The sequence below is a fragment of the Macrotis lagotis genome, chromosome X, assembly GCF_037893015.1.
Source record: "Macrotis lagotis isolate mMagLag1 chromosome X, bilby.v1.9.chrom.fasta, whole genome shotgun sequence".
Taxonomy (NCBI): domain Eukaryota; kingdom Metazoa; phylum Chordata; class Mammalia; order Peramelemorphia; family Peramelidae; genus Macrotis; species Macrotis lagotis.
The window spans coordinates 132196826-132221815 of record NC_133666.1 but is presented as its reverse complement, the minus strand read 5'-3'; the positions used below and the strand labels follow the sequence as shown (position 1 = coordinate 132221815).

The following is a 24990-nucleotide window of genomic DNA, read 5'->3' as shown; positions in this document are numbered from 1 at the left end:
GATCTCAAAAGCTATCTACCCCAATCTCTTCATTTTACAAATGAGGAAACTGAGGTCCAGATTGGTAAATGACTTAAGTTCAATTTATAAGAAGAACTGGGATTTGAATCTATGTACTCTTGCCTTCAAGGCCTGTAATCTTTTCCACTATATACTCCCTTCGTATACATTTGTGTAATAAACTAGTGAACACCCAAGTCCCAAAAGGGCAGATTCCCCCTTTTTAATTCTTTTTAAGCCTTTTAGCTTTTATCCTCAAAGTCAGACATTCTGAAAACATCTGTTCAACTTCATGTCTTGGGATTTTGATTTTTTTTTATTAATGTGATAGTCACAAAATATGGACATGTTCTTGATGGCCTTTAGGAGGAAAAACAACAAACTCTTAATCCTTCCTTGATCAATCACCTTTGAGAGAACAAAAACCCGATCATTAAGTGGACAGTATTAGACAATAGAAGGAAAGACTCTCCTGGGTAGGAGCATTCTGATCATATTTCATTTGACAAATCTTCTCAGACTATATGCTCAAAATGCCTAATTTTATACATTTTGCTTTGAAAGTTTTGGTACCTCATTTATGAAAAGAAAATTTGCTTTTGTTGTTGTTATTGCAGATATTAATCCCTGTCCCTGAGAAAAGAAGGAGCCTGAAAATGTAATTGAACTTCTGGCTATCTCTCTTTGGGAAATAAGCATTACATGACTTGTGAATGTGCTGAAATTCATATTAAATTAATAATTTAGCAATACTTAGTTTCAAGCCAAATATAAGTGCTTTTCCACCTTCCCCCCCCCCCCCCCCCCCCCCCCCCCCCCATCCTTGGCTTCCTTTAAACTTGAAAGAGATTTGCCTTCCAAAACTCAGAATGTCAATTAGGTCAAATTATGCCAAGGAATTTTCCTAAACTAAGCTGCACCTGCCTTTCATTATTATGTATCACCTCATTGCTGAAATGTTGAAAATGTATTTTTTTTAAGCATTCATTAAAACCTGAATTTTGAGGGCAGCTAGGTAGCACAGTGGATAGAGCACTAAGCCCTGAAGTCAGGAGAACCTGAGTTCAAATATGATCTCAGATACTTAATAATACCTAGACTTACCTTAGGCAAGTCACTTAACCCCATTGTCATGCAAAAACAAACAAACAATCAAAACACATAAAAAAAACCCCTGAATTTTCTTCAGCCTCAGATTGTTGGCCATGATCCAGTCCTAAGATTTCCAAAATATAGCAGATTGTCAGCCTTTAGGACATTGATTTTTTGGAAGTGTCTTCGGAATTTATTTGAATATGAAAAGAAATAACCCCCTGACAGCTCTGGGTCTTAAAAATAAACTCATATTCATTTGATATTTGAGAAATTCTAGGATTAAGAGTTTGTTGTTTTTCCTCCTAAAGGCCATCAAGAACATGTCCATAGAATAAATTCTATGACACCCTCTCTTTTACCTATAACTTCATCATACCAGCTTTATTATATAAAGTTTTATCTGAAAAATGATAAAAACTTTCTGGTTTTGTATTTGCTTTCTACCTGACTTTTCTATGGCAATTTAGACCTGTTCCTCCTGACAATAAAAAATAAACATTACAACTGTGAAACTACTTGGCTCTTTACAGACGTAGAAATGACTATTTAATTTAAAGGATAAGTAAGACATTTTTGTACCAAAATACCAGATTTGTTCATTTTCTCTTGAGACTTTCCCCCCCAAAAAACACAGACTGTAGTTTGCAATTAAATAATTTTAACTATCTTTTAAATGAACATCTTTCTCAAGGTATTTTGCATAATTTGGGAATGATTGAGCACCAAAGCATTCAGAGTTACTGAGAACTGTTTATATACAACAGAAGCAAGTTGTTTAAGTAACTTTCCTCTGCCCCCATTTAAAAAAATAATCTTGATTGAAACGATATTACCCATTTACACAAAATTGTTTAGGTTCTTGAATAGAAACCAGCTGTTCATCTTAGGCACCATGGTATAGTTTTTGACAGCTCTTTACCAGCTGTCAATATTGCAAGAAGAGATTCCCCTATTAACTCAATTCTAAATATATTGCTTTACCTTTTATTTTTACCAACTGTCCTAAATAAGTAACATCAAATAAGTACAGGCCAGAATTGAATAATAATTTCTTTACCCTCAAAGGGAAACTGGATAATTAATCAAGGATTTATCCATTTCTTATAAAAAATGAATTATTTTTATTCCAGAGGGATGGGGTGGGGTGGAATGGGATGATGGTGGAGGAGAAAGAGGAGGGAATGCAGAGAGTGCAAGGAGAGGTAGTTTGTTGAGAAGGGGGAATGTAATCTGAATCCTGAATTTTTAAAAGCATTGTTGGAAGATTAAAATGACCACAGTTTTGTATAGTTAATAATCAGAAAAGCAGCCTGGACAGCAGGCATCAGAAAACCAACCATGAATTCAGGAGGGTTTGGGTTCAAAATATGTCTCTAGCACATATTAGTTATATAACTGTGGGCAAGTCACTTAACCTAATTCTCTAAGATTACAAGTTGCAGGTGAAATGTCCTTCTCAGTTGGTGAAAGAAACTTTTACACAAGGAGGGAATGTCCATGCTGATGAGATCACATGTCTGAACCAAAAAAAAAAAGTAGTGTATATAACATTGCTATAGAATTAAAAGTACATATGCAGTGATGGTTAGTGACAGTTCTTAATGGATAGTTGCTTCTATAATGGAATCAAATGAATTCAACAACTACAGAACTTGGATGTAATTTCCTTGCATGCAAATGTTTATGCTGCCCTTTCCTTTTGAAGATAAGCAAAGTAACTTTTTTTTCCCTAAACTGACTTGCTTTTACACAGACTCCCATCTTCATTTTTAATAACTGTGTAAAGTTAATTTCATCCTTGAGAATAGTTGCCTGCTTTTGAACCATATCTACCTGCTCAAGACTAAGTTCTGATCCTTTGCTTCAAGCATTCAAGTTAAATTAAAAAATATATGGACCTTCACAGCACAAACGTATTGGAAAATTAATTTTTTTTATTTTTGCATCCTTGTGCTTTATTCATTTTTTCCTCCCTGCAAAGATTAATCATTGCAGAGCTAATGTTCTTCATGTTTTCCGAGAATGTTCTGAGAAAAAAAAAGCGGAAAAAAAGACTGCCTTTGAGTTTTGCAACTGCTAAAAGTTATAAAAGAAGCATTTTGCCATTATCCCTAGTGACTGAATTCCATAGCAAATCAGACATTTCCATCATGAAAGTTTTATTGTCTCTAAATCTTCAGAGTCACTGGATAAGTGGGAACGACTGACAGTGGCTGATGCATTGGAACCTGTCCAATTTGAAGATGGAGAAAAAATTGTGGTTCAGGGGCAACCAGGGGATGACTTTTTCATCATTACTGAGGTGAGTCCTATGCTTGATGGTTGTATTTAGGCCATACTCTTATAAACAATGGATTGATGAAACATATCTTGATATATATTCTTTTCAGGAACTTAATATGGAGGGGAGAATGGGTAATTATTGATACCACTGTAGACTGGAATCAAAATGAAGGGGCATCTAGGTGGGGCATAGTAGATAGAGCACTAGCCTTGGATTCAGGAGGACCTGAGTTCAAATCTAGCCTCAGATTCTTACTAGCTGTGTGACCCTGGGTAAATCATCCAACCCCCATTTCTTCCAAAAAACAAAAAAAAATCAAAATGATACACAGTTGTATATAAGAAGAAATGTCTTTAATTCTTGATCAAACTGAACTATCCTGGATGAAAATGAAAAACAAAATGAAAGGCAGTGTGGTATAATGGATAGAGAGCCAGCCTCAAATCAGATTTACCTGTGTTCAAGTCCTGCTTTGACTATGTAGTCTTGAGCATGTCCTCTAACCAAAACATTCCTCTAAGCCTATAAGATGATTAAGATCTGATGATTGGTACTGATGGAGTGCCTCCTTCTTAGAAGTTCCCCACAGAGTACCTGAGTTCAAATCCGGCCTCAGACACTTAATAATTACCTAGCTGTGTGGCCTTGGGCAAGCCACTTAACCCCATTGCCTACCAAAAACTAAAAAAAAAAAAAAACCAAGTTCCCCACAGCAGTGAAAACTTGGGTCTGAACCTATGTCCTCATGTCCTCCCCACCACAAAACTTTGGAAATGGCAACTTATAAAGGGATAGTACTGACTAATTGATCAAACACTTTTCCAGTTCATTTTTCAGATAAGAAAACTGGGGCAAAATTAATTGAATGATTTGCCCAGGGTCACATAGCTAGTAAGTGTCAAAGGACAGATTTGAACTTGGGAAGAGATTTCCTGACTCCAGACTCTTATCCACTGCACCACCTAACTACCCCATTATAAATGAAGAAAGAAGTAAAAAGATTTACATAAAATCAGTTGTGTTTGTCCTTCATTTTTGAAGACCATGACATCAGGGAGGTGATGCCATGACTAACATATGAATTAGATTTGAGTGAGGGGTGCTGTGCTAAGTCATTGGCCTCACTTTCTCCTCCAGAGCCAGATATGAATCAGGATGACTGAAGATAACCCTGGAAGCCGGACAATCAGAGTTAAGTTACTTGCCCAGGATACAGCTAGTGAGTGCAAGTGTCTAAGGCTGGATTCAAACTCTCATCCTCCTGAATCCAAAGCCAGTGCTCTAACCATTGCACCTCCTAGTTGCCCTACATAAGGTCAGATAGTTTCTCAGTAAATAGCAGAACTAGAATTTGAACCCAGATTTTCTCTCTCCAAATTGAGTATTTGTCCCCAATACCACAGTGACATTCAAGCTTGACAAAGATAATAAGGTAGAGCAGCTAGCTGGCACAGTGAATAGAACACTGGCCCTGGAATCAGGATGACATGAATTCAAATGTGACCTCAGACACTTGATAGTTTCTGACCATGTGACCTTGAGGTAATCCTGATTACCTCACCAAAATATAAAATTTTTAAATTTAACAAAAAAAGAAACAGGGACAATTTTTTTAAAAGACAAATGTATATGACTTCTTAAAGGAATAGTTTATGATAGATCATGTCCATGCCTTGCCATCATTCCAAGTCTCAGCAGCTGTCTTGAGAAGGGGGTAGGGGAAGGGAAAGAAACCTTTGGTTACTGTTTATACATCTTGCCAATTTTCCACACTGGATTTGATGGATAAGAAAATCCCGTTTTTCTCTTTAAGAGATGTCTGAGACTTTCTGTAGGAAAGAATGAAAACCCTCTAGTAACTAGTTATTTTGTGTCTAGTAGATGAAAGAGGAAGTAAAGTTTAGAATGATAGGCATTTGGAACAAAATCTTGCTATTTCAAAGGCTTGAGTTTCATATGTATTCTTTGAAAAAGGGAGAGGGAAGGGGTGGGGGGAGGGAAGAAGAGATGGACAGACGTGAGGGGAGGGAGAGGGAGGGGGGGGAGGGAGGGAGATAGGAGACAGAGTTAGAGACAAAAGAAACAAAGGAGATAGAAACACAGAGTGAGAAAAGAGAGAGGGAGACAGACAAGAGAAACAGAGCAAAAGATAGCTAAAGAGAGAGGAGAGAGAAGACAGGGAGAAAAAGGAAGAGACAAAGAGAGAGGAGTGTGACAGAAGGAAAGGAGAGAGACAGAGACAGAGACAGAGACAGAGAGAGAGAGAGGGGGGGGGGGGGGGGAGAGGGAGACTAGGAGTGTAAGAATATTTATTAAGCACTTATCTGTACCAGATACTAAGCTAAACATTTGGGATCCAAATACAAGCAAGCAAGGTATACTTTGAAAGAATTTGTGTTCTAAAGGGGAAAGACAACAGATTAAGGGGAGTTAGAAATCAGATAATCAGATGGTGGGAGGGAAGGTAAGTTGTTGAAGGAGAAAAGAAGTTGTTTCAATAGTCAAGTCATGAGGAAAGTAAAATATGGTGAGGGCCCCTCTTATAATAGTATCTTTTTGTACGCTAATCAGGAGAATGGAACCTCTGGGTAGAAGTTTCATCAGAGTGGAAAGGTGATTATTGAGGATGAGAAGGAAGAGAAGTAAATTATACCAAACTGAATATTTGACAAATTTTCATGATTATACAGTATCTAAAATTTGTTACTATTCCTGTCATCCTTATTTTCTGTTTTAAATATTAAGAACAATCTTTTTTTCACATTGTACCTTTGGCCTTAAGCAATCATAATATATTTTTCTCCTTCAGATGAAAGGGAGTATAAGTTGCACATAATTAAAAAGCTCTGCCATCTTCTACAATTGAAATGATTTAACTTCTTAGTGAAATATATTAAGCAGTAGCACTAAGCAGGGGAAAGGAAAGTCATATTACATGAAGTTATCAACATTGCTAAGTTTGATTTTTCTTATACATAGATGTGTTTATACCACTCCTTTCCTCAAAAATCTTCCAGAGTCTCATATTGTCTTCAGAGTTAAAAATCAAATTCCTTAGTCAAAGCCTTCTGCATCTGGTATACCTCTGGCTTTCCTTCTATAATCTCCAATATCTCCTGTACTTTTTCATCTCCATACCTTTGCTCCTCATCTGATGAATTTCTATCAATTCCTTAAAGATCAATTTAAATGTTGCCTCCTATATTAAGTCTTGCCTGCTTCTTCCTAATCGGTAATGAGCACCTTTTCCCATGGTATTTAAATCCAAAGATTTTTTTTCCTAATCGACAATTCCTCTTCTTATTGATTATTATTGATTACATTGATTTTGTTTGTATAAAAACTTTTTAATTTCATAGATTCATTTATTTGTTTGTTTGTTTTGAGGTGAACACTTCTCTCCTTTGTTTAAAAATTCTCCCTTTAAGACACAATTATGAAAGGTACCTGATCTGGTTGCATATCAGATATTACATTTTGTTTTATAACCCTAAAGTACTTCTATTATATTGTGTACAATCTATAATTTTCATTTGGGCAAGAACTGTCTTATTCAGATTTTATAGCTTTCTCAGTCTTATACTCTATACATGGTACTCTGTACACAGTAGGTACTTTGAAAATGATTGTTCAGTATCAAAATAAATGAAAACATAGAAATTGTAACTCTAATGTGAAATTTTACTAATATAATCAGCAGCTACATTCTTAGAGAAGAAAGGAAGAAATGACATTTTTAAAGAACTCAGCATACCTAATATTTTGAGTTTCATATGTAAACACTGACTAGAAGGCACTATTATATGTGTATATATTATGTATGTATGTATAGTTTTGTACACATTTTATGAATCATGAAATTCCTCTAATCTAAAAAAAATAATTTTTGTTTTATCTTTCTTCTTGGATAAAACAAAAATTATTTTGCCACTATAAAGAGATTTGAGTTTTCTCACTATTTTCTTCCATTACTCCTCCCTATAGTGGGTGGTGTTAATGAGGAGTTAAATACCTAAAATGATGAAAGGAAGGAAAAAGGAAAAAAGGGGGCAATGGCTTGGATAATTCCCAAACCAGATCATTAGCCCCTGAATAATTAAGGGCCCACTGCAAATGTATGTACTGCATGGCTAGATATGCAGACATTTTGAAATGGTTATTGTATGGAATAGAGTTATCTGGAAGTGAGAGGAGGTGAGGATGCATGGAAAGTACATTAATGTAAACTCACCAAAAGAACCCACAAAAAGCTGCTTTAAAAAAATAAAAGATTAAAAGACTCCTGGGAGGAGGAAGGTAAGGGGGAAGGAGAAGAAAGGAAAGGAGATAAGAGGGAAGATTCCACAAATACCCACATGGTGTTAGTTAATACAACCACAAGGTTTTAAAAAATTATGTATTCCTGCCCACAAGGAGCTTAAATTTTACAGGGTGAATGGTGCGGAAAATATAGCATGAAAAATCTTGAGAAATAATATGAAGTCCTAGACTTGAACATTCTTGTAATACAAATAAACTTTAGATTATTTTTTAAAGTTATTATTATTAATTTTGGTGGGGGAATGTGTTCTAGGGGAGAGAGAAGAAAGAAAAAATCAGGAAAGGATTATTTCAATTCTAGTAAGAATTATGTTCAAAATGGAAAGCTTGGGGGCAGCTAGGTGGTGCAGTGCATAGAGCACCGGCCTTGGAGTCAGGAATACCTGGGTTCATATCCGACCTCAGACACTTAATAATTACCTAGCCATGTGGTCTTGGGCAAGCCACTTAACCCCATTGCCTTGAAAAATCTAAAAAAAAAAAAATGAAAAGCTTGTTCCTCTCTTTTAGAAGTAAGAAATGGAGAAGAAAATTGTTTTGTTTTTTCTCACCTTTCAGCAAGGACATGAAATGAGTTAACTCAGAAAGCCGGTGCCCTGAATTTATTCCAAAAATATAATAATCCATCCTGTGGACAGACTATGGGAAAGGCAGGGTTTTCATAATTGCTACTTAGGGAGAAGGCCATGATTTAACTTTAAATATTTCTGAAGCTTTTATTCTAGATTTTTAAGGGACTTGTATTTTTATCTCACAAAATATTTTTATAAAGCTAGGAAATAGTCTCTTGAAGGGTGTGTCTACACAGCCATTTGAAGACTTTTCCCAAGGAAACCATTTTCTTTGCCCTTGGGACTGCATAGCATTGATTTTTTTTCATATGGTAGATGTAACCAAATCATGATCCCTGGCTAAGTGTAGATACTACCACATTATCTGACAAAAATTGATGTTGGAACATATTCTCCATATTGATTTCTGCATGTTCTCATTCTTCTTTGTGCTGTAGTTATTTGTATATTTTATTTCCCCTACTAGGCTATAAGTTCTGTGAGGGCAGGGACTTTGTTATATCATTCTTTATGTCCCCAAATCACTCCTAACGTAGTTTTCTGAATATAGTAGGTATTTAGTACCAAAAATTTGGAGAATGCAACCAAAGCAGTTCTCATGGGAGTATTTCTATCACTAAACAGAGAATGAACAGATCCATGAATCATGTAGACAGCTAAATTAAAAATTAGAAAAACAAACAAATTTGTAGGTATTTGGTAAATTCAATTCAGTAAACATTTATGAAACACTTCTGCATACAGGATACTAGATGCAGAGTGGTATAGAGGATAGATTGCCAACTTTGGAATCAAGAAGACCTGTGTGACTGTCCACAAGTCAAAATCTCTTAGTACTTTAAGCAACTTTGAGTGTATAAATTGCAGAATAAGTGACAATATACATTAGTAGAGAGCTTTCTAATCAGGAGTTCTATATAGATAGACAGGAAGAGATATATACATATATATATATATATATATATATATGTAAACAGCTATATAAACATAAATAGCTATAGTGTTTACACACACAGGCATATAATATGTCTCTCTATATATGTTTCCAATGAAATTAGGTCTACTTTCCTTCTCCCTTCTCCCCACCCCTTACCTCACCATGGACTTCCCTACCCCATCAAAAAAAAGAAAAGGGAAAAAAGTGCAAGGCACTGAACCAAATGAATTTATTGAATACATTTGTGAATTTAGTAACTTTAGTCATTTAGCTTTCATCATTATCCAACATGGTTACTTAATTGTGACAGAAATGATAAGGCAATCCTGATTATTGTACAGGCTTTGCCACCTATTTGCTATGTGTCTGTAGATAAGAAACTTATTCTCTCTGAGTCCTAGCTCTGTCACTTGTAAAATGATGATGATGATGATGATGATGATGATGATGATATTTGTTTTTCCTGTTTCAATCAAATATTAGTGAAGGTTTAGACTGATCAAGCCTGAATGGGCAAGGCAAATTTTAAAAACATACATCCCCAGCAATCTTTGGGCAATCACTTTTTAAAAATTTCTACTACTCTACAGATTCCTCCCAAATATATTAATTTTCTTTGACTCTTTGACTAGAACTTTGTCAATTGAGTAAGAATTCTAGAGTACTTCTCTCTCCACCCACAAACTGAATCTCAGAGAACTCAGACTGAGGATCAGTACCCATTCCAATTTGGATCTTCTCTTCTTCACTTTCCCTCCTCCTTTCTTTGCTGGAAATGAGCTTCCTGGCACAACTATGACCTAGATTGGAGATTCCTTGCCCCAGTTCATCATTGAAAAGGGGCTTTGACCTAGGGTGGTTAAGAAGAGCCCATGAGATAATGTATATAAAATGCTTTGCAAGACATTCAAGTGCCAAATAAATGTCAGCTATTATTGCTATTAATCCATCAGTTAAGAAGCATTAATTAAACAACTACTGTGTGCCAGTACTAGAGGATTCAGACTATAATTACAAAGAATGAAGCCATCCCTTTTATCATGGAATATTACCCAGAAAATAGAAAATTACAATGAAAGGCATAGGCTTCTTTGAATGGATCTTAAAATTAAATGACACAAAACCACTCAAAATTTCTATATTCTCTATATTTTCAATAAAGGGACATAACTCTGTTTGGATAATATAGAAAATTCACCAGTCTCCTGTATTGAAACCTCCTCCCAGCAAGACCATGGGCTAAAAGTATACTAAAAGTATACTAAAAGTGATTTAAAAAACAAAACAAAACACATCTATGATTTCATTGGTCAAAGGCAAGATTCCAATGCATTTAGTCTTCCTGACCCCAAGACTATCTTTCTACCCACTCTACCACTCTGTCTCTAACTAAATATTAATTTTCAGTAAGCTAAACTAAGCTAATAATTCATCTAACTAAAAATAATAATTGCATTAATTTCTTATACTTGTATAGTATTTTCTAGTTTTCTTTTTTTCTTTTTGCAAAGCAATGGGGTTAAGTGACTTTGCCAAGGTCACATAGGTAGGTAATTATTAAGTGTCTGAGGTCAGATTTGAACTCAGGGCCTCCTGACTCCAGGGCTAGTGTTCTATCCACTGTGCCACTTAGCTGCTCCTTATTTTCTAGTTTTCAAAGCACAATTCAAAAATATTATCAATTATTTGCTTCTTCCAACAGCCCAGGAGGAAGACAGGATGGTGGTATTATTCTCATTTTATAAATAAAGAAATGGTGTCTTGGAGAGGTTCAAGTTAGTTGCCCAAGGAAATGTGGTTAGTAAGTGGTAAGAGTCAGAAAATCAAGATTTTAGTACCAGCTCCAAGTCTTCTATGATACTAGTAGTGAAGATTGTCTTAGAGGTAAGAGTGAGACCAGATAAGATATTAAAGTAGTAATAAAAAAAAACTACTCTCATTATTATTATTATAAAAGTTCTTGAAGCAAAAGTAGTTTAGCATGCAATAGTTGTATAAAAGCTCTTAAATTTGTGGCGTGAATGTCTACTTATTAATAGAGTGTGTACCTAAAGACAGAGTAACCCCTGAAATGGCATATGGTTCTCACACATTATTTCTACTGTTGGAATGTAACCTAATGCATTTTATGTCACGGCACAAAGCTATACCTTTACTTCAAATACAATTTAGTCCCCTTAAAAATGTGTGTTACACCCTCTTTATTCTATGATCAATCCAATCTGGTAAGTCATGGTCACACCAAAGTAGTTCTCAGAAATTAAGAGTTTGCTTCAAGACTTTCAGTTGTAAAAGCATCTCTAATAGAATTTCAGTTTTAAGAGTTGTTTTATTAGTGGCTATTAAAAATGGCATTGACTACTTGAAAGCAAATATAGCTCTAAGCTCCTCATTACTGGGTTTCAAACAGGTGTTTTAAACCGTGATATTTGTATGACTTCATAGGTTTTATTTTTGAGACTTTTTCATCTATCAGGTACTATTCCTGCAATTCAGGTCTACCACCAGGTGACTGGTGATACCTAAAGTGTGGTCTTCAGCTTAGCAGGCCTGTTTCCCATAGGTATGTTTGCAATGTATCTAAGGTTGAGAGAAGTCAGTGTGTACTAAAAAATAGAATTGAATAAAGATTAGAAATTTGATCCATGAATTATCCTTTTTAGGGATATTCATTTATTCATCACTCATTCATTCATTCAATAGACAAAAATGAAAGAATCTGCTTCAAAGAAACTTGCATTTTATGGCAGGAGATGTGTGTGTATGCATATATTTTATATATATATGTATATAAACTATATTCAAATGAGAAATAAGATATTTTGATAGTAAGGAAGTTAGAAGGTAAGAGAGATGAGGAATAGTTTCATGTAGATGGAAGATTTTTGAGCTAAGTTTTAAAGCATGCCCTGGATTTTGAGAGGTACCATGATGAGAAGGCATACCATTCCAGGCGTGAGGGGCCATCAATCCAAAGATACACAATTACATCATTTATGGACCCTAGTAAAGCTGGAGACACTTTTTGTAAATCTGCAGTTTAATAAAAGATGGAATTTTTGTCTTTATGAACTTTATGCCCTCCTTTTAACAAGGGAAGGGAAAAAAAAACCTTCAAAAGCAAGCATGTTAATGTAATGATGACAGCCTGAATGTGTTCTTTTTCATGGTTTATGTATTTGAATTTTTTGAGTTACCATTTAGCTTCTAGTTAAAATATATTTTGGCTCTAAAATAGATTTTACCAATCTTAATAGATTCTGCTAAAATAGAAAATGACCCCATTCCATACAGTCAAATGCTTTCTGGTTGTATGGGTTTACCTCACCTGATAGGATGACTTGTGTTGATGACTGGAGCTGATACCCATTGGAATGCTGGCCATTGAGATTCCAGTACATCTTTAGTTTCATCTCCTTGGCTAGGAGGGGAGTTTTATGTGTGTAGTTCGATTTTTCATAGCTTTAGAGCAATTATAGGAGCTAGATTGTTGAACTTTGAGTCTGAAGGCCCTGAATTTCAATCTTTCTTTGGACACTTAATAACTGAGTGACTCTGAGTCATTTCACCTATCCCAACCTCAGTTTCCTCTTCTATAAAATGAGGGCTGGATGGCTTCCAAGACTCCTTTCCACCTTACATCTATCATCCTATTATTCTATAATTTTATACTAACTGTGGTTAAGGATTCTGAAGAAATGTTGGTGTGTTCAATATTGTCCCAGTGATAACATGCAAATATCTTATTGTAATGATCCCTTTGAACGATGAAAACCATTCAAAGTGACACAATTTAAAGGACCTGTTTCTTTCGGATCAGTTTGATCTGTCATTTCAGCTAATACTGAAAATTTTTTTTCTTTGTTATTGTTGTTACAGTATACCTACAGCCTTTATCACTATCTTTCAATTTTCTTGTTTTCTTATGCTGATGGGTGACAAGTCCTTGTCCTGGTTTTTAGGTAACAGTTGATATGCTTGCTTGTGAATAAACTGCCCTGTTTTTAATTTTTAAAGTAAATTGTTTTGTCAACTTTCCTATCTTTCTCTGCCAGTGACTTTTGGGGATGGGGTGGGGGGGTATCCTACTCACTAAAATACTCATAGGTCTGGCCAACTTAGGTAAGCCTTTTTTAAATGTTATCTCTTTCTTGTTGCTCTGCTCCTCTTCCTTTCAAAGTTATTTCTTTTTACTATGTAGTAATTTTATAAATTATTCTCCTGGTTCTGAATCAGTTCATATGTCTTCCCAGATTTCTCTTAAACTGTCCCATTCATCATCTCTTGCAACATAATAATATTTCATTATATTCCTGTGCCATAACTTGTTTGACCTTTCCCCATTTGATTAAGTGCCCAGTATTTTACTACTACTCCAAAAAAAAGCTGCCCTTTTAATCCCATCTTTTGTCTCTTCTGGTTGGTAATCAACTTCTGAGCTAAACCAAGAATTTTAATAAATATAATATTTTTTCCTAATTACATCAAAAACAATTTTAACACTATTTATAGATTTTGAGTTCCATATTTTTTCCTTCCCTTCCTCCCCCTCTCCTTGAGACAGAAGCACAGGAATTAACGTGGTGAGTATGGATTGTTTTTGGTTGTTATTGTTCCTATAATTTCATTGCTTTAAGGTAACTTATGAGGAAAGATCCTCTACTAAGTCAGATCAGTAACTGCCTGAGAGCATTTAGTCTTTTGAAGTTGCTTTTGGGCTAAGAGGTATAGTGACTTGCCCAGGGTTATTTAACTAATATATGTCGGTGGAGGAACTTGAATCCTCTAACTCATCCTAACTCTTAAGGCTAGGATTTTATCCACTATATCATGAAATAAGACTTATAGACTCTAGAGGTGAAGGCCTTCTAAATATCTTATTGCTCCTATAGCTTTTCAGATTTGATTCTCAAACATGTTTGGTTTGGTTCTTAAATAAATGTTAAAGAATCACAGCATTCCTACCTTATGGATGATGGATGTAGAAATTTACCTAATTATTAGTATCATACATCAGCTAGAATAGAGTCAGAATTTATGCTTTTGTTTCTGTGTCCAAGTTCTCTTTTTAAGTAATTCAGAAAGCAGGGCTAGTGAAAAAGGAGGTACTTTAAGGAGCACCTTAAAAGGAAACGTTAGGGGTGGCTAGGTGGTGCAGTGGATAAAGCATTGGCTCTCGAGTCAGGAGTACCTGGGTTCAAATCCAGTCTCAGACACTTAATAATTACCTAGCCATGTGGCCTTGGGCAAGCCACTTAACCCCATTTGCCTTGCAAAAAAAAAAAAAAAGGAAACGTTAGCCAAAGAAGGGAGGTTCAAGATAGATGCATGTTGGGGTGGCTAGGTGACACAGTGGATAGAGCACTGGCCTTGGAGTTAGGAGTACCTGAGTTCAAATCTGATCTCAGACACTTAATAATTACCTAGTTGTGTGGCCTTGGGCAAGCCACTTAACCCCATTGCCTTAAAAAAAAAAGATAGATGCATGCTCTACTTTGGAGTTCTAATACTATGACCTGAGATTCTTCCTATAAGTCTTGTTCCCTCCTAGGGAAGGAAGCTGTAGAGTAAGCTTCTTTCTGTTGGCTCACACCAGCTGTCTTTGAAACTGTTCATGATTTGCCAACCTCTCTGAAATCTGATCCCTAAAGGTCTTGGAAAGTATGCTTGGCAGGCCAGAGCAGAAGCACCCCTTTTCCTGGCCTGATACTTGTTATTAGGAGTCCAGGGAAAAAGAGGAATAGAAATACCACATGGTTAGAAAGTCAATGATGTCCATAACAGCTGTGCTGTCTCATAAGAGTTAGCATTTTTCTCTTTGTATTGTATCCACATCCAGCAAGACCCTACCTATGTAGAGAGAGTTGGCCAGTGTCTTTGTCCAAGGTCTTTTCCCTTGGCTTGCAAAACACATAAGTTACGAAGTCATTTGGATCAATAACTGAACTTTATAATTACTTGGTAAGGAAAAAGGAATTTTTTTTAAAAACCCAACAATCCATTTGCATTATGCTTTAAGGTTGAAAAATCACTCTTCTTGCAGCAACCAATTGTGAAAGATAGTTGCATGCCCATTTGATAATCAAGAAAAAACTAAGGCATGGAAAGATGGTTATCTTCCCATGGTCTTGCCTTCCAACTTCAAATCTAAAGTTTTTTCTTCATAATCTGGCCATAATCTTCATAATCAGACCCTTCCAGTCTGTTTATACCTTATTCTCCTCCATTCTGCAATCCAGTGACCCTGTCCTCCTTGCTGCTTTTCCCATGTGATACTCCATATACTGATTATTTTCACTCTAAGCTGGGAACTCTCTTATCATGTCTGTCTCCTGGTCTTCCTAGCTTCCTTCATTCTCAGTTTAAGACCTACCTTCTGCAAGAATCCTTTCCTGGTCCTCATTTAGAGGACTACTCTCAATTTATTCTATGCCTAACCTATCTATACATGGTTGTTTGTGTAGACCCTGAGTCTCTTGAGAGCAAGGATTCATTTTTTACCTCCTTTCTTTCTATCCCCAGCACTCAGAACAATGATATATACTTAACAGTGCTAGCTGACTGACTTTCCTCTTGCTATATCATGGTGTAGCTTTTAAAAGTGAGGAAGCAGATCTAGTGATTCAAGGTTTGACTGGACAGATAAAGGACAAGAGATAACATCTGAGTAAGAAGAGAACTCATTTTACCTAGTTCAGGGTGTGGATTATCTTTGCTATTTTTTTTTTCAGAACAGAAGGACTCTGCCAAGCCCATTGAAATCAATTCCTGTAACCAATATTCACTGTCCAGATGTTATATTACCTTGTCAGAGTTTATATCTTCACTGATTGTGCTCTCCAGGAAAGTGATAGAGGATTTAGAATAGAGGATGGTGGAGAGAAGTGTAGAGGTTAAAGGAAATCTGTTGCCCAGTGCTATATTTTCTATTCCGAAGTCTCCTATTCTATCCTAAGTCTCCTTTTCAAAGACATCCCATCCCTTGACTGGCCTCAGAACTGATGGCAAATTTCCATTCAAACCCTTCTTTTCTATGACACTTGAATTTCCTTCTTCATGAGAAACGTCCAGTCAGGATGGTGGCAGCTGTATTACTGAAAGCAGGTTATCCATAAAATTGAGACATTTTCCCATGGATTTGGAGTGAAATTTTCAAGTCCATTCCCACATTGATAGCTCCCACATACCACAGCTAAGCACTGTGTTGCCTTGGAGATACTAGATTGGATTTATCTTCTCTCCTTGCAAATTAATTTTATGTATGTCCATATTCCAAAGTGACAGTAGAAACAACTCATTTCAAAACTGCCTTCTGGCTTGTGAGAATTCTTCCCTTTAGTAAATGGTTCTGGGATTATAAATGTTGCTGATAAATGTGGCCCTTGGACTTTTTTGTATAATGGGAAGTAAAATATTTTAAAAGCTAAATGTATTTGAAGGAAACTTAGGACAGGGGAGAGAGGAAGAATTCAGAGCATACTTGAGAATCATACTCATTGTTAGTATTTCTCCTATGCCTTCTCATTTGGAAAAGCATAAAAGTCTCCCACTTGTAAACTCTATGAGTGACTTTTCATTTTCTTTCCCTTTTTTCATGCTCAGGATTTCACAGATGTTTTTGCTTTTGTATTCAACATGTCCTGCAAGCAAGGCTTGCACCTTGAATTCTCTCCCAAATAAAAACAAAATCATATGTCATCTTCAATTAGAACTTATATGTCCACTGTCTAATTTTCCTCCCTTCTGTTTATTACCTTGACACCCACAAAATTAGAATAGACTGGTCAATTCTTTTAGCTAATCTGAGTATAAACACATTTTTTCTAGGTTTTTTTTTGCAAGGCAAAGGGGGTTAAGTGGCTTGCCCAAGGCCACACAGCTAGGTAATTATTAAGTGTCTGAGATGGGATTTGAACCCAGGTACTCCCGACTCCAATGCCAGTGCTTTATCCACTGTGCCACCTAGCTGCCCCCCTAAACACATTTTTAAGGTAATAATTATTAATGGCCTGTATACCAGTGTACATTCTAATTATTTCTTAGGGCCTTAGTTTCCTTCTCTGTATAATGAAGAGTTGGGAGGGGCAGAGCCAAGATGGCAACAAGAGAGAATCCTCTCTTAGGTGCTCTCTCATAAAACTTTGAAACTAAGGATTCTAACTAAATTTTCGAGAGACAGAACCCACAAAGGGACCCAGTGAGGCAGTTCTCCTACTCAAGGTAACCTGGAAAGGAGCAGAAAGGCTCTGCTTCCTGGGGTTGGAGGGGCGGCCTGCCAGAGGGGTGGCCCACCAGAGTGAAAGAACTTCAGCCTCCCGGAGGCAGGGCACTGGGAGCTCACAGCAACAGGGGAGTTATCTGACCTCCACCCCAGGAAGCACAGGGCACAAATTGGGGGAACAGCGGGGGACCTCTGCCAGAGTGAGCACTGAAGCCCAGCCCTCAGGGCACACAGCCAGCAGCGAAGCCAAGGCAGCCCAGATCCAGGAAACAGAAGCAGGCAGAGCTCTGCCCCTGGAATAGGACTCTGGGGTTCTGACTACATTCAGATCCTGATCACAGTCTAGGCCTCCCCCCAAATAAAATAGCAGGGCCCCCACCCACCTCAGCCCCGTGGCAGAGGGGGGGTGCATATGGTCATTCACAGACCAGGAGGGAGGACAGAGTCTCACACACTGAGACCCTTGTGGGAGTGTCCCAAAAGCTCAGGAAGTACCCCCCAAAACAGGCTAAGTGTGGGAAAATGAGCAAGCAGAGAAACAAGAGGAACACCATTGAGAAATATTTTGCCTGTGAGCTCAAAAAGGATCAAAACACTCAGTCTGAAGATGAGGAAGCACAAGCTCTTGCATCTAAAGACTCCAAGAAAAACAGAAATTTGGCTCAGACTATGATAGAGCTCAAAAAAGACTTCGAAAATCAAATGAGGGAGTTAGAAGAAAAACTGGGAAAAGAAATGAGAGAGGTGCAGGAAAAACATGAAAATGAAGTCAGCAGCTTAGTCAAAGAGATACAAAAAATGCTGAAGAAAATAGCATGCTAAAAACCAGCTTAGGTCAAATGGATAAAACAGTTCAAAAAATTATTGAGGGGGGTGGCTAGGTGGTGCAGAACACCGGCCTTGGAGTCAGGAGTACCTGGGTTCAAATCCGACCTCAGTCACTTAATAATTACCTAGCCATGTGGCCTTGGGCAAGCCATTTAACCCCATTGCCTTGAAAAATCTAAAAAAAAAAGTTATTGAGGAGAATGCTTTAAAAAAGCAGAATTGGCCAGATGGAAAAAGAGATAAGAAAACTCTCTGAGGAAAACAAAAACTTCAGACAAAGAATAGAACTCAGGGAGATTGCTGAATTTATGAGAAATCAGGACTCAATACTTCAAAACCAAAAGAATGAAAAATTAGAGGAAAATGTGAAACATCTCATTGAAAAAACAACTGATATGGAAAAAAAAGATTTAGGAAAGATAATTTAAAAATTATTGGAATACCTGAAAGTCATGATCAGGAAAAGAGCCTTGACATCATTTTCAAAGAATTACTACAGGAAAATTGCCCTGATGTCCTAGAAGCAGAGGGCAAAATAGAAATGGAGAGAATCCACAGATCCCCCCGAGAAAGAGATCCAAAAAAACCAACCCCAGGAATATTATAGCCAAGTTTCAGAACTCCCAAGTCAAAGAGAAAATATTACAAGCAGCCATAAGGACACAATTCAAATACCATGGAGCTGCAATCAGGATCTCACAGGACTTAGCAGCAACTACATTAAAAGCTCATAGGGCTTGGAATATAATATACCGGATGGCAAAAGAGCTTAGAATGCAAGTGAGCATCAACTACCCAGCAAAACTGAATGTCCTCTTCCAGGGAAAAAGATGGACTTTCAATGGACCAGGGGAATTTCTAATGTTCTTGTTGGAATGGCCAGAGCTGAACAGAAGGTTTGATTTTCAAATACAGGACTCAGGTGAAGCATAGAGATTGGAGGAGAAGGAGAAAATATGAAGGACTTAATGATGATGGACTGCATGTATTCCTGTATAGAAAAATGACACTGATAATACTCATATGAACCTTCTCAGTTAATCGAGCAGGTAGAAGGAGCTTTTATAGATGAAGCACAGGAGAAAGCTGAATTTGAAGATAAAATATGGTGTAAAAATGGAGTCAATAGAAAAAAGGAAAATATAATGAGAGAAAGAAAAAGGAGAGGGGGGAGTAGGCTAAGATATTTCATATAATAAGGTTTTTCTTTATTACAATGAGCTATTGCAATGATATGGAAGGGGGAAAGGCAAGGGGGAATGAGGGAATCTTTGCTCTCATCAGAGGTGGCTAGGAGAGGAAACAGCATATATACTCAATGGGGTATAGATATCTGGAGTAAGAAGGAAGTGGGGGGACAGGAGGAAGGGGTGGGGATGTGAATAAAGGAGGAGAGGATGGACCATGGGGGGAAAGTGGTCAGATATAACACATTTTCTTTTTCACTTCTTGCAAGGGGCTGGGATTAGATGGCTAGTCCGGGACCATAGGGCCAGGTGGAAGCTGGGCCTAAGGGGTGGTATAGGGGCTCAGGGCCTCTTGGCTCCATGGCCAGGGATCTGTCTGCTGCACCACTCAGCTACCCTACAGCAGAGTCAGAGTGAAAGGAGAGAGAAAATATACTACATGGTAGTGGAGAAATACTAAAGGAGGGAGTTGCGATCAGCAATGGCAATGGTGGAAAAATATGGAAGTAACTTTTGTGATGGACTTATCATAAAGAATGTGATCCACTCATGACAGAGTTGGTGGTGTTGGAACACAGACTGAAGCACAAAAAAAAAGAGTTGGACTAGATAGTCTTCTAGGTACAAAATTTTGTGAATTGATAATTTGAATTGATGATTTTTTTCCTCAGGGGAGCAACATATAGCTTGTGAGTTTGAGTTCTTTGAGGAAAAGATGCCATTTTTTTATATGCCTTTTGTTGTCTTTGAACTTAAAAATAAAGAAACCTTTCATTTAAACTGGTGGATCACAAGGGATTATACAGCTCTCATGATCCTTGATGATTTTTGTTTCTTGATGTTATCTGTAATTTGGAACAATCATTAATTGGGCCCATTACCTTGTCATCACTAGCTGCATAATTCTAACCAATGGAGCTAACTCAATGCCTTCTATTCTTCAGCTACTCACAGTACCTCTAATCTAGACTGACATACTGCAAATGTGTTCCATAAGTAAGGATCCTTGAGAGAGAATACAAAATCATATTCCCCTGCAAAAAAAAAGAAATCAAAGTTCTGTTGATAATGAATTAGTAACCTCATCATCATCAGTTTTTTTTCTCATATTATTCACTTTATTCTTTGGACTTAAACTGGTATACTCTCTGGAGATACTGTTGCATATGGTGCTTTTCCAACTCTCTACTCATACTATTCCTGTGTTCATCTAATGAATTCCTTTAAACTCAGACTCAAATATGAATTTCTTCAAGTCTTCCCAAAATCCCCTTAATCAGTCATGACCATTCTCTTTGTGTCTCACATTACACATACTTTAGTAAATATATAAAACACTTGACCTATAATGTTGGTGATTATAATTCTGTTAGTTTGTGTCTTATCCTCTTTCCTGAATATAAACTCCATGAGGGTAGGGATCATATTTTATCTCATTGTTTTATATATATTTTAAATACCTGTCAAATAGTGCTTCATACACATTTAGCCCTTAATAAATGATTTTTGAATGAATTCTTGCATATGAAGAATGATATTATTCTTGGTGTTTAAATTAGAGTAGCTTTCTGGGTTGTAGTGTAACCATTTCTTATTACTGGTGATTATTGGGGTTTTTTTTTAGGTTTTTACAAGGCAAATGGGGTTAAGTGGCTTGCCCAAGGCCACACAGCTAGATAATTATTAAGTGTCTGAGACTGGATTTGAACTCAGGTACTCCTGACTCCAGGGCCGGTGCTTTATCCACTACGCCACCTAGCCTTCCTTGATTTATTGTTATTGTTGATATAATTCATCTTCTCATATGAGAGTTGTTCCTTTAAAAATAAATATAAATGAGGGAAGGTATGTCAAGAGGGAGGGTTAGAGGTAGTGTTGCCCTGATCCCCAAAAAAAGGAAGAAAAAGAGAATTTTTAAGGGCACAGAAAAGAACAAAGGGAAGTCCAGAAAGAGTCACAGAAAAACAGGATATCTTTGAAAGTTGCATATTAAATTTATTATACACTTAAAAAGAAAATCAAGTTGTATATAAAAGGGATTTGCAAATTCATGAACATACTCTATTTCTGCTTAAGGTATGCATATGGAATTGTTCATTTCATTTTCTATTTATGTTCAGAATTTTAAAAAGGAAACAGATCTAGGCATTCAGGATACTCTGAAATAAGCCTCACTGAGTAATAGTAGTAATCATAATTCACTTAAAGAATTTTTTCCCATTTATAGATTTCTTACCTTAACAATAACACAATGAAATAGTTGATCCTTGCACTATTGCCCTTGAGGAAACAGGTTTAAGGAGGCACGATGACTTCCTCAATGTCACAAAAATGAACAGAATGAAGATTATGAATGAGTTTATACAAAATTATATAGAAATATAACATCGCAAGACTTTTTCAAAGCATTTTCACATCTTCAGTCTCATTTAATCATCACAACAACATGAAGAATTTAGTAATGCAGAAACTATAATCCTCATTTTTTTAGATTTTTACAGAGAAATTGAGAGACATTTTTTATCCCATGTCACATAATTGAAAGTAAAGCAAGGTCTTGAACCCAGATCTTCTGAATTCTGTTGCAGTGGGTTTTTCCCCTTACAGAGTTTCTTTACAAAATAAAATGTATTTTTAAAAATATTCATCATCTCACCAAAAGAAAGGAAGAATTTTAGGGGTTTTGTTTTGTTGTTGTTTGAGGAGCTGAGTGGGAAACAAGATCTGGAAATGTCTGAAAATTAACCAACAATTCAGGCTTTCCCAGACGAGACAGATGTGGAATGTATCTGCTGGATTCCAAGGTCATGGGATTATCCCATATGAGATTCCTGGCACCGAGGTGAAAAGCTTTAAGCACCATGCAATGATTGTTGCCATAAAGAATGATATTTTGGCCAGGGGAAAATCATAACAGATGTACAATTTTTTTTTAACAAATAAATTTGCAGTGGTGTTAAACCTCTCCATTAAGCAGCCCCCACAACAAAGATCCTGGATTGATCTGACTTCAGAAGAAACAAAGGAGAGTTTGGACTTTTTTTTTATTATTATTTTTGCCCCATTCTCTGACTGATTGATTGCTTGTTTGACTGGCTTGTTAGGTTAAGGAAACTTTTCCCTTCCCCCAAACCTCATACACTAGCATAATAACATGAATCGTGTTATTCAGTTGCTATTAAGGGGAAAGTGCTGCTATGGATGTCCACTAATACAAAACAGGGTGATGACACAGCGCCCAAACAATAGTAACAGGAGAGGAAGTTGTTCTCATGTATTCTAATTTGAGCCCAAGTCTTGGCCACAAGGTGTCTATCTGATTCAGCTGCCAGGAATGGTTAGAGCCCGCTGCTGGGGAGCTCTGTGCCAGCCCTACTACCGTTCTTCGTATCAGAGCCTTTGCATCTACTTGTTAAGACTAGTTCCTTATATGGCTTGTTTGGGTCAGGCTCAGTCTATTCATCCCAGTGAGTCTGCCAGGTATACTCAGAAGTGTCCCAGGGGTCCATTGGCAGGAGGACTCTGGCCCTGGACTCATGGGTAGGGATTGTCCAAACATAAATGCACACCCCACCCAAGACAAAAGACAACTTGATCCAAAAAAAGCAGCTTGAGTCATGCCAGACTGCAGCCATGTATGGGAACATCTCTCTTTTCTGCCCATCTCTCAAACCTCTGGCCCAGGTGTAGTCTAGTTTGAAAAGGGGAAATGGATTGGAAAGGCTAGGACATATTTCCACAGAATCTTACCCTGTGACCTAACCAAATTGTGAGAAGATTAAAGACAAAGGGGAAAACCTGTCTGTGCAAGTGTTAAGGCAGGGGGAATTTTCTTTTGGCTTCCAAATGCATAAAATTCAACCCACTGCTTTATACCCATATTGGGATCAAAGAAATGACCCCTGCACTGGAGACTGAGGAAATCCCCTGGATGTTAGACTACTAGACAGTTTCCATAGATTCAGGCCATCCATTGTTGCTTGATCCTTCCCTTTCCCCATCCTCCTTCCCTCCTCCCCTCCCCTCCTCTCCCTTCCCCTCCCTTCCCAACAGAGGTACAAAAGATAGTCAAAAACCACTCAGAAACTATCCACTGGCATATATATCCCTTTACTGAAGTTTAATTCTGGTTCTAAGGGTGTGACCTTGGGGAAATTTCTAAAATGATTAAATGAATTCTAAATAGAAATTACCTTCTCACCTGCTCCCCTATCGTAGAATCATAGATTTAGACCCAGATAGGACCTTGGAGGCCACCCAGATTAATATTCTCATTTTACAGATGAGAAAAAATGAGGCCAAGAGAATTTAAGATTTGAAACCAAGTCCTCAGCCTCCAGTCTTTCCTTTCTTTCCTTTACCTCCACATCTGGGCCGACTCTCCATATCAGTTGAGATTACTCTCCATTTTGCTAATGACTTTTGATTCAAAAAAAAAATTTAGAGAAGATGCAATGGTTCCTTTAAAGATAATTTCTTACAAAATTTGCCCAGAGTGAGGTGGATAAAAAAAAGTAAAAAATATATTTAAATCCTTAACTTGACCTTGGGTGTGAAATAATTACCTGAATGATCATCTCAATCTCTAATAAAGGAATCATTGAAAGCTATTTGCCTGCTTTTACTAATTCCTTTTTGGCTTTGCAGTAAAAAGAAAACTGGACTAGAGGCCAGATAAAGCCTGCCTCTGAAGATGAATGGTCTGGAAAAACAGCATTTGAGGAGTGGGTGGAATGTGCTGCTGGGTTCTCTTCATCAAATGGTTTCATTTTGACTTTAACCTGAAAAAGATCCCCTTTGGTCTCCCCTATAACTAGCAGAAGAACTACAAAGTAAACCTTTCCAGGTTGTTTGAATGAAGTCCCTGCCTTAGGCACACTCTGCTATCACCCAGGATAATCTCTTTAAAAAAACACCCCATGATTAATTATTAATTAGAAAGACAAATGTTGTCTAGAAGGGGGATTTCAAAGGCAGCTATCTGCACTCCTTTGGTGATTGTCTGGGTTTCTGTTACTCCCTGAAGAAACCCAATCTGAAACTAGAAAAAATCTCTACCATCAGCTGATGCTCAAGTATTGGGAAAGTGTCCTCAGTGGGAACCTGGAGCCTTACTTTTTATACTCATCTCACCTATTATGGTTTAAACATGACAATGATCTTAATGAGGCAGTCAGACTCAAAACATTCAGTGGAAATTTTTCTCATTCGAGATAGACTACTAATTTACTTTATAGATGCTACTGGTAACATAGTATAAATCTTTGGTGGGAAGGGGAGGGGAACTTATCAGTGTAATTTAACTAATTCCCCTCCTTTCCAAACTCTGGTATTGGCACTCTCATTTGAAATTATTTTCTATTTATTAGTATGCTATTCCTCCAGCAGAATATAAACTTTTTGAAAGCAGAAACTATTTTCTCTCTTCTCCTCAATCTTCATATTCTCAGTGCCCACTAAGTCAATAGATGCTTAATAAATATGTGTTGGATTGGATTGGGGAGTTTAAGCTTCTGGTGCTTAGGACTTAATAAAATGTGCTCCTA

The 24990-nt window shown here is 37.0% G+C and overlaps 1 protein-coding gene across 3 annotated transcripts in view; it reads left to right on the top strand.

The window, feature by feature from the left end:
• Positions 1 to 24990, top strand: part of PRKAR1B (protein kinase cAMP-dependent type I regulatory subunit beta) — a 255717-nt gene that overhangs the window by 197313 nt on the left and 33414 nt on the right. For all 3 annotated transcript variants that reach the window (XM_074202616.1, XM_074202619.1, XM_074202617.1), the window contains one exon: positions 3276 to 3397. In XM_074202616.1, coding sequence (XP_074058717.1) covers positions 3276 to 3397 — 122 coding nt within the window. The remainder of the gene's footprint in view (positions 1 to 3275; positions 3398 to 24990) is intronic.